We start from the raw sequence: 15,975 nt of genomic DNA, 5'->3' as shown, positions 1-15,975 counted from the left end.
AAAACTCTGCTTTTCAGGACCCATGTAATTAGATTGGGTTCACCAAGATAATCTAGGATATGCCATCCCACAAGGTCCTAAATTTAATCACGTCTACAAAGTCCCTTTTGCCATGGAAGGTAATATATTCATAGATTCTAGGAATTAGGATGTGGACATCTTGGAGGGGACTGTTATTCTGCCTACCACAAGTTCTAATTAACTAATTGTCCACTCTGGCGGGAGGAGGGTGTGCCATGGCGTCAGTATACTATACGGTTGGTAACAATTTAGCTAATCCTTTTCTTTGGACAAACCTTGATGGCAGAATCTTTAGATTTGTACTCTTGGTCCTAGAGTACTTACTTACCCTTTATGTATCATGTTATGTTCGAAATAGATGGCATGTTTTTAATGTTACATGTTATAAAATTTATATTGAATTTTAGAAGATAAATAAATGTATAAAATTACATACAATTATTATATCTGTTTCTGAGCCAACATTTATAAATTGTCATTTTTTTCCTGAACTTTTTAATTTGAAAAATTTCAAACATACATAGAAGTTTAAGATTATATATAGTTAATATCTACTTACGTACTCAATTCCTGGATTCAACTATTATTTGTATTTTCAGAGAACCAATTTTGCCTTTGTTGATTTTCTCTTATTGACTGTTTTGTATTTCATATGTTTTTGTCTTGTCTGTATTATTTGTTTTCTACTGTTAACATTGGATTTAAGTTTTTCTTCTTTTTATAGCTTCTTAAGGTGGAAACTTAGAACATTTATTTTATGCCTTTTTCTTTTCTGATGTAAAACTTGCAGTGCCATAACATTTCCTCTAAGGACTGTGTAGGCTGCATCTCACAAATTCAGACATGTTGTATTTTTATTATCATTTGTAGTCATTTATAATTTTGCTTATGATTTTTTTATTTGACCCATGAGTTATTTAGGAGTGTGTTGCTTTTATATAACTATATATTTGTAAGCTCTAAAGCATAGGGTAGCAGATACACACTTTCCAAAATTCTTATTTTCGCTTGAAAGTTCAAATTTTGTCATTGACAACTAAGACTCAGTTTTCCTTGAACTAGAAGGCTTCCTGTTCATTTTCAAGAAAACTTCCACTTAAATACCCAAGTCTAAATGACCATAGTTTGTCAATTAGTCATTTTTTTCCATGTAAAAATGATGTTTCTTGAAAAAAAGCAGCTAGTTTTAACTCTTAACTCTACACAATTTCTTTTCTTAGTGACTGTTACTGCACTTTGGTAGCCATTGTGCTTTTTACGTATTTCCCATTTCATCACACAGAATATTGAAGAGACATGCGCTCAAGGGGCTGGAATTTTATAAAATTAATAATTGTTACCACTTTATGAAGGATATACTTCAATGAACATGGCCTTTGTTTTTTAGCTTAGAGTAAATGGCAGCAGTACAGAATCATACAAGGATTACTAGAGCAGTTTGGTGCCCCTGCCTGGATTCTTGCTAAGGTGCCAGCATTTAGCCATTATTGCTTTTGGATGACAAGTGCAACTATCAACATATACCATCTTTATATTATTCTGAAAATAATTTTTACTTGGGATCCCCTAAAAGAGTCTTGGAGATCCCAGGGGTCCATGGACCTTACTTTAAGAACATCTCTCCAAGGGGAGAAAGTATAGTTTATAAAAAAAAATGAAATACAGTAAAAGTTTTCCTAATTAACCTCCTCTTCACTGACTTGCCAGTGAAATTAACCTCCGATCCTTGTGTAACCTGGCAGCAACTCTCAGAAAGCTGGGGGGCATGTCAGGGCCGGTCCGCCCGTCTTTATGTCCATTCATTTCTCTTCCCACTAGTAGAGTTATGTGCTTCGCAAATACCAGTTGTATTTGTTCTTAAGACAGTTGATGCCAGTTTTACTAATACCTATAATTATACAATTTTAATACTATTATATAAATAGAATAAGTGTGAGTTCAAAAGTAAAAGAATGTTTCTAAAACCAACTTAAATGCTTTGGAACGACTTACTGTAAAATATTGCTGTCATAATGTTGATGTAAATTATCGCTGGGTGAAATTTGTAAAAGTTCAGGGGAAGACTCCTAAAAAATCTGGAAGGATTCTACAATCTTTCAAGTTATCTTTAATTTCTTCTATATTATAAAGAGAATAAAGCTAGAAATTGTGATGATATGTTATCTGCAGGACGGAGCAGTGAAACTCCAATCTGTAGACCCATCTTCAAAGAAAAGCTGTTTAGCTCACCTTCAAATGATTGGTGGATGTATGTACATACAGGTATTTTAAGCTGAAATAAAATTCAAAAATTAATACTTGTGTCTTTTTTTACTGATTCCCCACTTAACCAGCCTTTCCAGTAAATTGATTAACCACTGATCAGGATCACGTTATATAAGATAGTTTTTTGGTTGTCATCCATGGGCTGAAAGCAAATTTCCTTTGGTTTCCATGAGAGTAAAATATGCTCTCTTCCATGCACTTTGTATTTGAGGGTGGGTAATAGTATTGGTAAAGCATTTAAGTAACCTTTTAGAAATAAAGCTATTACAGGTCATGTTTCATAACAATATAGTGATGAACTTGATAGTACCATAAAGTTTTGTGTGTTTTTTTAAATCAGTATGCTAGTATTTTGTTGAATTTAAAACTGTTTGGAATAAGCAACTATGTGGAAGCTTGGAAATTTTCACAGAAATTGCCTAGTAATATTACCTGAAGGATGCGAATTATATTAAATGTTCTTTTATCTCTAAAAATAAGTTCATTGGTTAATCAGACGACAGGGTTCAGTAGATGGTAGCAGTGTGTTGATGTCACCTCTCTCATGGCTAGGTGTATATGCTTTCATGTATAGATGCAATGTGATATGGTGCGAAGTCACAGAGCTGGGAAACAAATGACTTGGTTCTCATCCTGGCTCACCAGTCACCATAAATCAGTGAAGACTGTGTTCCTAACTCCCTCACAGTCAACTTACAGTATGAGTTGTTGTTTTTCCTGGAGGTAGGGAAGTAATTCATACTCTTCACACTCTGTTTACAAACAGTACACACACTGGCAAGCGGACTGGCAAGGCAGCTTTGTGGGTGACCAAATGGTTAAGAAACTCATCTACCTTTGCCACTTTAGCACCAGGCTGTGTCACTAGCACAGCTAACCAAACACTGACATCATTATGAAATACCAAGAGATTCATCCAAATTACCAATTTCATAATGATTGCATATTCATTGTGTGGCCTAGTTCTATAAGCTTGTTCCTTTTTTCCTTTCTTTCCAAAAGTGCTTATCGAGAATCTGCTGTATTCCAGAAACCATTATAGGATTGGGGATTCAAAAGTGAATACAACAGAGGGAAAAAAAGAAATCGTGCCCTTACAGAACTTAAATTCCAGTAGGGGATACATATACATCTAGTGCACACACCGGCACACACACACACACACACACACACACACACACGCACACACGCTAAGAAGACAAAACGGAAGGGAAGTGAGAGATTGCGGGTTGGGGAGTGATGCTGAAATTCTGACAGGGCGACCAGAGAAGGCCTCACCAAGATCACTTATTTAATATAAATTCTTAATGGAAGGACATAGTATAAAAGAAGTAGTCTCTCGACCATTTTTAAGTATTCTTAACCTGGGGTTTGGGGGAAATGTTGCATCTTAATTTTTACTAACTCTAACCGAAATGAGCATTTCCTCCAAATGCTGAATATAGGTAACCAACTACAGTGACATTGTGAGAGCCTTAACTCTGTCGCAGATAGACATCACAGGTATTTTCATATCACATTAGAGTTATTGTAGATATCTCAAATTATTGCTTGTGCTCGTCACTACTTATAAATTATGTTAGTTACTATCTGTGCTGTTAAATCTTATTTAATGCCTTAATAAAGAAGCACATGCATCACAATTTTTAAAAATATCTGTATTGACAGTTGTATTTCAAAGTAATAGATTTTTTTTGTATCCCTACATATTTTATCTTAGGAATTTTAAAACATACTGAGAAAGAGGCTCAGGCTTCACTAGATTGCCAAAAGAGGCTTATGGGCATAGAAATGTTAAGCTTTAGTCTAATCCCTGAGAGCTTTCTTCCACCTCCCACAAGAACTGCACACTCTTCATTTGTTTCCCTCTTAGATATTATTCAAATACATCCTGAACAGATGGGGAGGGTTTTCTGGATAATTTCATAGAATGGTGATTGTGAAAGATCCTTGTTAGCTTCCTGTTTAATGCAGGCCACACCCTATTAAAATGCTTGCTCAATAATATAGCAAGTCAAGCAGAAATTTGGCTTCCTGGAAACTGACAGTGTAATGCTTCACAGATCAGTAGTCAGACTTTCTGGAAGATACTCAAAGGACCTTAAAAGCATTGCAGTTCATTTTCTGAGAAGAATGAGATGTAGAAATAGAATCAGTTCATTTCACTCACTTGTACAGCGTTTAAGCCGTTGACCACGTGGGCCTGTCCAGATTGAGAGGTCACAAACTATAGATCATGCTACCTTCACCTGGGCCAGCCTTTGGGAAATAAGATGGGATATACATGTTCGACTGTTTTAGTAAGGCGGCCATGAGAACAGAACTGAGAACCTCTTACTCAGGTAAGAAGGGGACAGAGAGTGCTAGATAGATGGTGCACCAGAGAATTTTGCCTTGCTACTGCGTGTTAGGTGCTTTAGGTCTCTTTGAACATATCCCACTACCTCTCATCAAGAGTGAAAAACTAAAAGTAAAAATTCTCACCACCTCGATGTTGCCAGAAGCCTGAGAGAGAAAAGTGTTACCTCTGTAATTTTCACATTAGCCACACTTGATGTATATGGCTAATGTGGAGGGAAGTTGATTCCGTGTTCTTGAACCTCTTGGATTATATCTTCAATTGTGTCCTTTAGTCTGAGTGATAGACATTTAACCGGTGTGATGAAAGCCGTGAGCCTTGCTGTACTCATTGGCATGGCGTGTTTTCCTTTGCAGGTTGGTGAAAGATGCTCCCTGGGATGAAGTTCCGCTCGCTCACTCCCTGGTTGGCTTTGCCACTGCCTATGACTTCTTGTACAACTACCTGAGCAAGACACAACAGGAGAAGTTTCTTGAAGTGATTGCCAATGCCTCGGGATATATGTATGAAACGTCATACAGGAGAGGATGGGGGTTTCAATACCTGCACAATCATCAGCCCACCAACTGCATGGCTTTGCTCACAGGAAGCCTAGTTCTGATGAACCAAGGTGCGTGTGGACACAGCTAAGGGATGCCCAAGCTGACATGAGTCATAGCTGCCATGCTGTGACCCAGGCATTTTCCTAACCAGTCTTAGTCATGTTCATACTTGGATCCCAACTAAGCCTATGAGATGAGGCAATACCTACGGCATCTCGTAGAGAATTTCGAGACATCTCTCTTCTCATTTCTGATAGTTATATTAGCTTGCAGGTTATTTAATTATGGCTTCTGATTGTCCCAAGCCATATTCTTACAGCACAGGAGAATTGGTCAGTGTTCATTTTTCCAGAGAATTTTGACAATGAAGACAGTCAGCCTGGATAAATGGAGTTTTTAAAAGCTAAACAGTGATTTATTATTTGAAATGAATTGTCATTGTACACAAATGTGTATCATTACACCACTGCTCTCTAAAGAATTAGAGATCATTTAGGTCAAATTTGGGAGTGACTTTTGTGGATCATATAGCGACTTTGCCTTAATAGATAACATAATTGCCAATATTACATTTTCTTTGTTCTTGCAATTTTGACTTAATTACAACTCCTGTGGAAGTCTGTAAATGACTACATATGATTGTATTTAAGAAAAGCAGCTCTAAGATCATAGTGAATTATTAGGATATTAAATAGATACTTGGAGCTGGCAAATCTAAAAGAATTTAACTTTTGATTATATCCCCTCTAGGATAAATAAGCATTTTACAGATTATCCAACATCAGATTTTCCCTCAAGATTAGTTTCCTCCCTTGTCACATCAAGCAACTATCATTTTTGATTAGATCTTAGAGGAAAAGAAACTAACATTAATTGAGCATATGACATGTGATTATTCTTATCCATATTTAAGTCTCATATCAACCACGTAAGGTAGCTGGGGTTTGGATCTACTTCTGGCCAAACTCAAAAGTTCAATCTCTTTTCACTATATGTGGTTGCCTCTCTTGGAATAGAAATTCACTTCATAGTACATAATTTAAGGAAAGCTTAATTAAGAGGGTGAATTTTCATCCTGGGTCCCTTTGCCTCCTACGCTCACAAAAACAAAATTTAATCCCAAGGTTCAGATTGGATCAAAATTTTACTTCTCCTCTGACTGGAGTTTTCATATGCATTTATTTTCTGATGAAAGTTATAGGTTGCTCTGAGATACAGTCCTGGAGCCCCTACATAAGCAAGGCACACATTTATAGGAAAGGGGGTGAAATCTCTGGTCCTAGACACCTTAATTAATAATTAGGCTTACAGTTCCCGCTTTCTTGGCATACTCACTAACTTTAGGAGCTGCTTTGGCCAGGCTGTTTCCGTAATTTTATGTCCTCCAGACCAGCATTATAGATACTGACTGAGGTGGCTTAGAGCACACCTGTAGTTCCCACTGGACTCACATAAAATCTCAAAAGTGGGAGAATTAGAATTTTCTGTCTGTTCTGCTAATCCCATCTAAGGCTTGGTGCACGGGCCACAGGATCACATATAAGCAGTTTACAAATCAGTTGGAAAGAAGACAAATGTGAAATGTTTAAATGATTGCCTAATAGTTATAATAGCACTAGGGAATGACATGAGGTATCATGAAGTTACAGTTCTATACCATGCGAGTGCATTGACTTTGAATTCAAAAGAACAGTGTTCTTTAAGTGAGTTTGAGGATGTTCATGGGACGTTCAAGGATGGATAGGGTATGGTAAGTGAAAATAATGAAGGCCATTCCAGGTAAGGTGATGGATTGTGGGAAAATAGCATCATTAACATCAGTACAGCATATTGACAGATTTGAAGTTTACAAAGTATGTTGGCAGAGATTGTCTCATATCTCTTGACCAGGGTTGTTGTAAGGAAAAATAAGAAAAATGAGGTAACATATCCAGGGAGCAGTGAGTAACAGGCTTGATTTTAAGCATCAGTCACATTGGTGTCTGGTTACGGATGGACGATACAGAGAGGAGAAAGATGAAAATGGTTGGAATTTTAAGCCCTAACAGTTAGGGAATGGAAATTGCAAACTATCCAGAAGACTGCCATGTCAGGTGCGGAGCTACATTGGAAGTGGATCCAGGGAACAATGAACAGTCACCTCTGCACAGCCAAGCCTGAGAACGGTGTTGGCCTCAGGAGATGGGACCCAGGATTTCCTTATCCTAGGACCTTGAATTTAGGCTGGGAACGGTGGTACCTGGGCCTCTGGAAGCCCCCACACCTAGTAGGTCCTGGTAGAGTGTTCAGCACTGATGATCACACACATCTGTGGGAATGAAGCGATAAGACTCCACCCACATTTGGAGCAGTGAACTTAATTTTATTCCCAGGTTGTGTGTTAAATACAGGCAGACAAAACAAACGTTAAATCTTAAGACCTGGGTTCAGATCAAAAGTCCTGTTCATTTTTAGTTCTGTGCCAGAGGTCTTGAACAAGTCAACCTTTCTGTAATTTTGGAGTTATAATGCATAATTGGGTTGTTAAAGGATTAAGTAAGATTATGTTCAGTGCTGTGTAAATTACAAATGTTAAAGAAATATGAGGAGTTGTTATTGTTACCTAAATGCTAGTCTTGCAAGAATTATAGAAAGCCAGCATTTCTGAGTTGATTTTTTTTTTTTTTTTTTTTTTGTAAGATTTTAGACCTTTAATTTTCAGTTGGGGAAATTGAAGGATGTGACAGGTTGAAGACGTGCTTGAACAAAATTATGTAGCTCATTTCTGGCAGATTCTGGACTCCCAGTTGATTTTTTTCGCCCTTAGATTGCCCTCCAATGGTCTCTTTCCCCCACTGTGCTGCTTTTTCAGATCCTAAGGAACGGAAAAGCACAAGAAGGATGAGAAACTGTCTCCTAATGACAGCACAAATTGAAGACTGCTCATTTAGACTTTATAATATTTGCAGCGTATTACAAATCCTATTAAATAGTGGTGAAAGTTTTGTAAAGTAATAAACTTCAAAACCTATTTTCAAATAGCAGTTTTTAGGAAAATTGAATTAAAAGTACCAATATACAGATCTTTTCCTGCAGACATAAACTTATGTGCAATTCATAATCTTAGATGTGATGTGGTTTCAGTATATTAAAGATTGGAAAATGTCTGATATTCATTTAAAAGTTTATCTTCATTTAATAAATGACCTATATTCAAGAACGTCTTAACTTACATCATGGACCCATCGCAAACCTGGATTAAATGCAGGATGTTATTTATAATGTTGATAAGGGAGAGTTGTACAAAATGCAGCTTTGTAATATAAACTGCTCAGATAAGTCCGAGGGTTTTATTTGGCCACATATTTTGTTTATGTTTTATTACAACCTGAGTCATTGTTTCTACATGTTTTCATCCTTCAGGGTATCTTCAAGAAGCCTACTTGTGGACCAAACAAGTTCTGACCATCATGGAGAAGTCTCTGGTCTTGCTCCGAGAGGTGACGGATGGCTCCCTCTATGAAGGGGTTGCCTATGGCAGCTACACTACCAGATCACTCTTCCAGTATATGTTCCTGGTGCAGAGGCATTTTGACATCAACCACTTTGGCCATCCGTGGCTGAAACAACATTTTGCATTTATGTACAGAACCATCCTGCCAGGTATAGTGAGGTATCACAAGTGGGACAACATTAACTGTTGTAATTTTTCCTGGTTATGACAATGGGCTAGAGACATGTGGGGTTTTAGCCATGTTGTGGTTAACGGGATTTAAAAAAAAAAAAAAAAAAAAATCAGTCAAATTCACTTTAAGAGTTATATAGCCAGAACATCTTGGAAGTTAACGTGAGGATTTGTGATTTAGGTACTGTAAAATTTGGAGCATAATGGATCAAATGTAATTTGTAGCCTCCAGAGGACTTTTATTTTTGTATATGTAAAACTTAGGCACATCTACAAATAATTTTCATGATTCTGAACAGAATATCAGCATTTATGATTACATGTTAATTTTCCTTTTTGTGTGATTCCCTGATGTTTGGATTTTAGTTTATAATTTTTTCATCTAAACTGTATAGGCATGATTCAAAATGAAAGCTCGCACCTACATGTTTTAAGTTGGAGATTTAGTATTTTCTTTAAATATTTTATTGAAATAAATAGTGTAAAAATATGGGAAACTAACCAAGAAATGAATTGCTGTAAAGCTAATATCTTGTTGCTGTGTACCTTAGTCTAAGAGAACTAGCTCTCAAAAAAAGATATATATGATTTAAGAATTTATTTATTTCTAGGAGCACCTTGTAATTCTCCTTATTTCTAAGCAGGACTAATGTGTTACAAGGAGTTTAGGAGATAGATTTTCATCAGGATTTCCCCCAGTGAAGTTCAATTTTTAGATGATCATTCTAGATCTACAGTTAAGAATTTGTTATTTAAATCTTTTTGCTCTGGTTGTATACACATGGATTGGATAGAATCTCCAATCCATTGGATTATTGGATTAGTTTTCCAAAAAATACTGCGGAGCCAAAGAACCATACTAAGATTTAGTTTAGACACTTACATTCAGACCCCATTGTTTTATTCTTCGTTCTTAGACATGCAGGAGAGACCTGTATTATAGTTCATCGTGATAAACAAAGGCCATCTAGAGAAGGGACCTTTAAGTGGTCTCCGTGCTTTGTAATTTGAGCTGAGATCTAACAGCCCACAACAGCAGGGCTTGGGTCTGCTGTGAGCTGTGTATGTGGCTACTTCCTAAGCTGGTGGAAAACACAGTATGAACACCTGTAGGAGAAGGATTCAAATATTTGTGTCAGTTAATTCAACAGGCTTTTATTGAACATCTGTGTGCCAGTCACTGTTCTAGGCAGGGGATTCAAAGGGGAATAAAACATACCTGTTTTCAGGGAACTCACAGACTAGTAGAAGATTCAGAAAATCACATTTTATAATAAGATTTACTTGGAAGAGCCTTCACTAAACTGGTAGAAGCAAAAACATTACGTGTAAATCACGGAAGTACAGTCATGGTAACATTTAGAAGGGATTCTGTGTTAAGTCAGTCTCTTTTCAACATGTCTCTGTTTTGCTCTACAGTGGCTGTTCTAGTAGTGATTATTCCTGTCTGTCCCAGAGTTTTCTCCCATTCTTTTTCAAGAATGCTTGGAGCCCATTCAGTCTTACCTGCTTTTATGTTTCTAACCTGTTCCAGTATTAGCTTTGCATTTTCTCTCTTTTCTTTGACTTCCAGCAATACATACCGGCAGGATCTTCTGTGGGAATTGTTTTCTTCCTATAGAAACTCAGTTTGTCCCCTAAACCTTATAACTTCCATATTATTGGAGGCCAAATTGAAACATCTTATGTTATTGTCTTGGTGTGGGATGTGGATGGGTTGGTAGGAAGCTGGCGCTCATTTTTGGTTCAGGAACTCACCATATACAAGACGATAGTGTATGTACCTATGCGAATATAATTCACATAGATGGACATTGGGAAAGGAGAAAGGTGGGCAGTGTGTCTAAGTGTTAATGGTAGTGGCCTTTCCATCACCATTGACAAGTTGACACACAGCAAATACAAAGTTGCACACAAGATTTGTTGAAGACATTCGGAGGGATTCTGATTAATTGGTCCCAGGAGCATGAGCATTGTGGTTTTATTTGTTATTTTTTATCCAGGATGCACAATTGATTCTAATTTGCAGACATGATTAAAAATCATTGTTTAGACCTTTATTGGGAGCGTGCAGTTTTAAACTTATCTTAATACTGTCAAACTTCTTCCCCCAGGGTTTCAAAGAACGGTGGCTATTGCAGACTCAAATTACAACTGGTTTTATGGTCCAGAAAGCCAGTTAGTGTTCCTGGATAAATTTGTCATGCGTAATGGCAGTGGTAACTGGCTGGCTGACCAAATCAGAAAGAACCGTGTGGTGGAAGGTCCAGGGACACCATCCAAAGGGCAGCGCTGGTGTACTCTTCACACTGAATTTCTCTGGTATGACACGTTGGACTGGTTTTAAAAAGAAATTGTACAGAGGGATATAGTACGCTAGTTATTTGCATTAAAAAAAAAAACTAATCTAAAGCACTTTTAAAAACTTTTTCTTTGTGTCACCTAAGTACTTGCAACTTTAATTCATGTCACAGTGTTTGAAACGCTGTTAGAAACATTTGCTTGCATTCAAGACCTAATTACTGTTTGCAGTTTTTGGTTTTCTTATATTAGAGATGTCCTAGGCTCACACTATTTCATAGATATATATGTTTTGATTTATATCATTTTTGAAATCATACAAAGAGAAAACCACAAAATTTAGACTGGGTTATTCTGATAATCGCACCAAAAAAAAAATTAAGGTAGTAAAATATTTTATCTTGTTTTGGTAAATGGAACATTATAATCTTCTAATTGCAAAACTGTTACTAAATTTTCAAAACTATTCAAAAGTATTTGACAGTATTTGACAGTTTCACTTTGATAATGAAAGAACTATGTAATTTTTTTTGCCTTAATCTTTTAAGCCCAGAAAGAGAAGCCAGGGTCTCCTTTTTAAAGTACTGCCAAATATACTGTTGGCATTCAATAAATTAAAATAAAAATTACAGGGAGCTAGTTAATCATTAATCTCTGATGTCTTTTTAGCCTTTTGAAATTTGCATTCAACTCCAAAATAAGCTTCTGTGGTTTGATTATTTCTCTTCATTATCTTTTAAAAATTTAAACACGAGGAAAATAACATTAGAAAAGAATAACTGTGTATAGTTTAGCCAGCATTTTTATAAACTATATGCACAGATGAACTAAATATAAATGAAAATGCAACCATTCTCGACTCCTTTTAGGGGTATGAAATCATTATTTAATAGTCATTATTTAATAATCTTTAACAATATATAAGTAGCATAGAGAGGTCTATAAAGCTGACTATAGGAGTCAGATTAATGCTAAGTCTAACTTGGTTTAAAATCTGCCTTATAGGAATGTGCAAACTGACCAAAAACTGAGAGAAGGATGGCAAATTCAGTTTGTATCTGGATTTGTTAAATCACAAAATTAAGCCAACATTGTTGTGCTAGACCTAGGTAGAGACATAATTTCTGATGTCCTGAAACTGAGACTCTAGAACAACAGACAAAACAGCCAAAATCAAACACCAGTAAGATTAACTCCACCATAGGTGATTGATTAACTTCAGGAAAAAGTATCTAAGAGCTAATAATACATGTCTGCCTTTCTTCCTCTGAACAGGAGATCATAGGAGCCTGTCAAGGCTGTTACCTCAAATCCTCAAAGCCAGCGATCATGTTTATTATTATTTTTGTGGCCTTTCTGAATCAAAAACCTGTGTTCTTAATCACTGTGGAAGTTTAACGTTAATTTCTATATGACTTTGATAAAATTATCATAAATAAAAAGAGGTAATTTATTGTCCAAAATGCATGACATCGTCTGCAGATTAAAACAAAACCTTTGGATATGGGCTAGGCAGTGGTAGCCTTCAATTAGAAATCCTTCAGTATTAATAAGTTTCCTGAATTTCATCTGTTCATATTCTTAGATGTGATATATTGGCATAAATTTAATCTAATACGTGAAGTTCAAGTCTATTTAAATTAATGTTGTTGGAGGGCAAAAAGTACTCTACCAAATTTTAATAATACCGTGTGTTGCAGAACATATTTCATTCTAACTCAAGGCTTGCTAGAGTCTAGACTCGAAGCCCCTTATCCAGAAGTTTAGATGAAGTGCTTAATTCTGTGAGCCCCAGTCATTGGGATGGCAGCTCCGACATCATTGCGTGAAGAAGGTTCTTCTAGTGGTTAGCAGCAGCAATCATTTCAGATTCAGACCCAAGAATCACATGTAAAGATACTTCGTCTCGCTTTCACCAAGGGTGTCCCCCTGCGCATGCTGAACGTCCGTGGGTGTTCTCAGAAACGTCCCAGAAATGTCCCTAATACAGTCTACACTGCCAGTGCCCTGGGTAGCTTTGGTGTTATTTTCTTCCAGCTGCATTACCAAGTGTGGCATCGCAGTTCTGATGTGGTATTTTCACTCCCACCAGAAAACGAATTAATTTTTAATTCTTTCAGGTATGATGCCAGCTTGAAATCGGTTCCTCCTCCAGATTTTGGCACCCCTACATTGCATTATTTTGAAGACTGGGGTGTCGTGACTTACGGAAGTGCATTGCCTGCAGAAATCAATAGGTCTTTTCTTTCCTTCAAGTCAGGAAAACTTGGGGGACGTGCAATATATGACATTGTCCACAGAAACAAATACAAAGATTGGATCAAAGGATGGAGAAATTTTAATGCAGGCCATGAGCATCCTGATCAAAACTCATTTACTTTTGCTCCCAATGGTGTGCCTTTCATTACTGAGGCTCTCTACGGGCCAAAATACACGTTCTTCAACAATGTTTTGATGTTTTCCCCAGCTGTGTCAAAGAGCTGCTTTTCTCCGTGGGAGGGTCAGGTCACAGAAGATTGCTCATCAAAATGGTCTAAATACAAGCACGATGTAGCAGCGAGCTGTCAAGGGAGAGTGGTTGCAGCAGGGGAGAAAAATGGGGTGGTTTTCATCCGAGGAGAAGGTGTGGGAGCTTATAACCCCCATCTCAATCTGAAGAATGTTCAGAGGAATCTGATCCTCCTGCATCCACAGCTTCTCCTCCTGGTGGATGAAATACATCTGGGAGAGGAGAGCCCTTTGGAGACAGCAGCAAGCTTCTTCCACAATGTGGATTTCCCTTTTGAGGAGACCGTGGTCGATGGGGTCCATGGGGCTTTCATCAGGCAGCGAGATGGCCTCTATAAAATGTACTGGATGGATGATACTGGCTACAGTGAGAAAGCCACCTTTGCTTCAGTGACATACCCTCGTGGCTATCCCTACAATGGAACAAACTATGTGAATGTCACCATGCACCTCCGCAGTCCCATCACCAGGGCAGCTTACCTCTTCATAGGGCCATCCGTAGACGTTCAGAGCTTCAGCATCCATGGGGACTCTCAACAACTGGATGTGTTCATAGCCACCAGCCGGCACGCCTACGCCATTTACCTCTGGACAGGGGAGACCACAGGACAGTCCGCCTTTGCACAGGTCATTGCAGATCGTCAGAAAATTCTGTTTGACCGGAGTTCAGCCATCAGGAGCACCACTGTCCCTGAGGTGAAGGACTACGCAGCTGCTGTGGAGAAGAACCTGCAGCATTTTAAGCCAGTGTTCCAGCTGCTGGAGAAGCAGATCCTGTCCCGAGTCCGGAACACAGCTAGCTTCAGGAAGACTGCTGAGCGGCTGCTGAGATTTTCAGATAAGAGACAGACTGAGGAGGCCATCGACAGGATCTTCGCCATATCACAGCAACAACAGCAGCAAAGCAAGTCAAAGAAAAACCGAAGGGTAGGCAAACGCTATAAATTTGTGGATGCCGTCCCTGATATTTTTGCACAAATTGAAGTCAATGAAAAAAAGATTCGACAGAAAGCTCAGATTTTGGCACAGAAAGAACTGCCCATCGATGAAGATGAAGAAATGAAAGACCTTTTAGATTTTGCAGATATAACATATGAGAAACACAAAAATAATGGCTTGATGAAAGGCCGGTTTGGACAAGCACGGATGGTGACAACTACTGGCAGCAAAGCCCCATCATTATCTGCTTCGTATACCAGACTGTTCCTGATTCTGAACATCGCTATTTTCTTTGTCATGTTGGCAATGCAACTGACTTATTTCCAGAGGGCCCAGAGCCTACATGGCCAAAGATGTCTTTATGCAGTCCTCCTAATAGATAGCTGTGTTTTATTATGGTTGTACTCTTCTTGTTCCCAATCACAGTGTTAGCACTGAACCTATCAATTGCTTGATAGTTTGTGGTCATAAATCTATGCCAAAAAATATATATATATATTACTGCCCTAGTTTGTTATTGGATTTTTTTCTCAGATTCATTTTAACAAATTAAGGGGAAGATATCTTCACACAAGAAGGCAAGGACATGGAGGAATCAGCATTGGCACACACAAAGAATTTATCAAAGGAGTAAGAGTAGCTCGGTTGTCACATGGTGTTTCTGGAAGTGTTTGGGATGGCTAATTTAGCGGTCCACATAATGCTACTCCTACAAGAAACAAAATGTCTGGTTTTATAATATTTTTTCTTACGAGAAACAAAAAAGACTTAGATAGAATTTGAAAATATTCATGTTAATTTAATGCTATTAGCAATCTCCAGATACTGTTTTATGAGAAGACTGAAGCACACAATTCTGAGAAATACAGACTTTTTTTTTTTTTTTAATGGTGTAGTCCTGTTGAAAATAAATGTTGCTAAGTCCTGGTATGGTGGTATCAGCCTCCTTGGAGAGTAGTTCATTAGTTAAGTGAATAACAGCACCTGCATATTGGATTACTGTTCAGATAACATAGTAAAATGATGGCAGAAAAGCATTAAAAGCTTAAAATATATTTCCATTAGAAAATATGTATCTATGAATGAATATTTCCTTGATGTTGAACTCTGCACACACATAACTGATTGCTTTTATGCATCCATTGGTTGTTCAACAAATAAAACCATTACAGGTAACTTAATTTTCTGTTTTCTTTCTATTGTAAACTGTTATAGACCCAATGACTAAACTTCAAAATAACGTATTTTATATCTTGAACATTGATTTCAATACCAAAGAAGAATGGGGGAGTTAAAATTTGGATATGATTATGTTTTTTAATAGAAAAGTTTCTTTAAATTTATTTTGCTAAATAAACATCTAATTGTGATTTTTC

The 15,975-nt window shown here is 37.4% G+C and overlaps 1 protein-coding gene across 3 annotated transcripts in view; it reads left to right on the top strand.

The window, feature by feature from the left end:
• DSE (dermatan sulfate epimerase) overlaps positions 1–15,975 on the top strand; it is a 58,153-nt gene extending 42,178 nt beyond the window's left edge. For all 3 annotated transcript variants that reach the window (XM_074333467.2, XM_074333468.2, XM_019741364.3), the window contains exons 3-6: positions 5,002–5,255; positions 8,590–8,829; positions 10,966–11,173; positions 13,273–15,975. In XM_074333467.2, the coding sequence (XP_074189568.1) occupies positions 5,002–5,255; positions 8,590–8,829; positions 10,966–11,173; positions 13,273–15,031 (2,461 nt within the window). In that variant the 3' untranslated portion in view covers positions 15,032–15,975. The remainder of the gene's footprint in view (positions 1–5,001; positions 5,256–8,589; positions 8,830–10,965; positions 11,174–13,272) is intronic.

The sequence above is a fragment of the Rhinolophus sinicus genome, chromosome 2, assembly GCF_057876585.1.
Source record: "Rhinolophus sinicus isolate RSI-liver-muscle chromosome 2, RSI-T2T, whole genome shotgun sequence".
In the NCBI taxonomy this organism is placed as follows: domain Eukaryota; kingdom Metazoa; phylum Chordata; class Mammalia; order Chiroptera; family Rhinolophidae; genus Rhinolophus; species Rhinolophus sinicus.
Note: the sequence above shows the minus strand (reverse complement) of the source record. Positions and strands in the feature narration are given on the sequence as shown.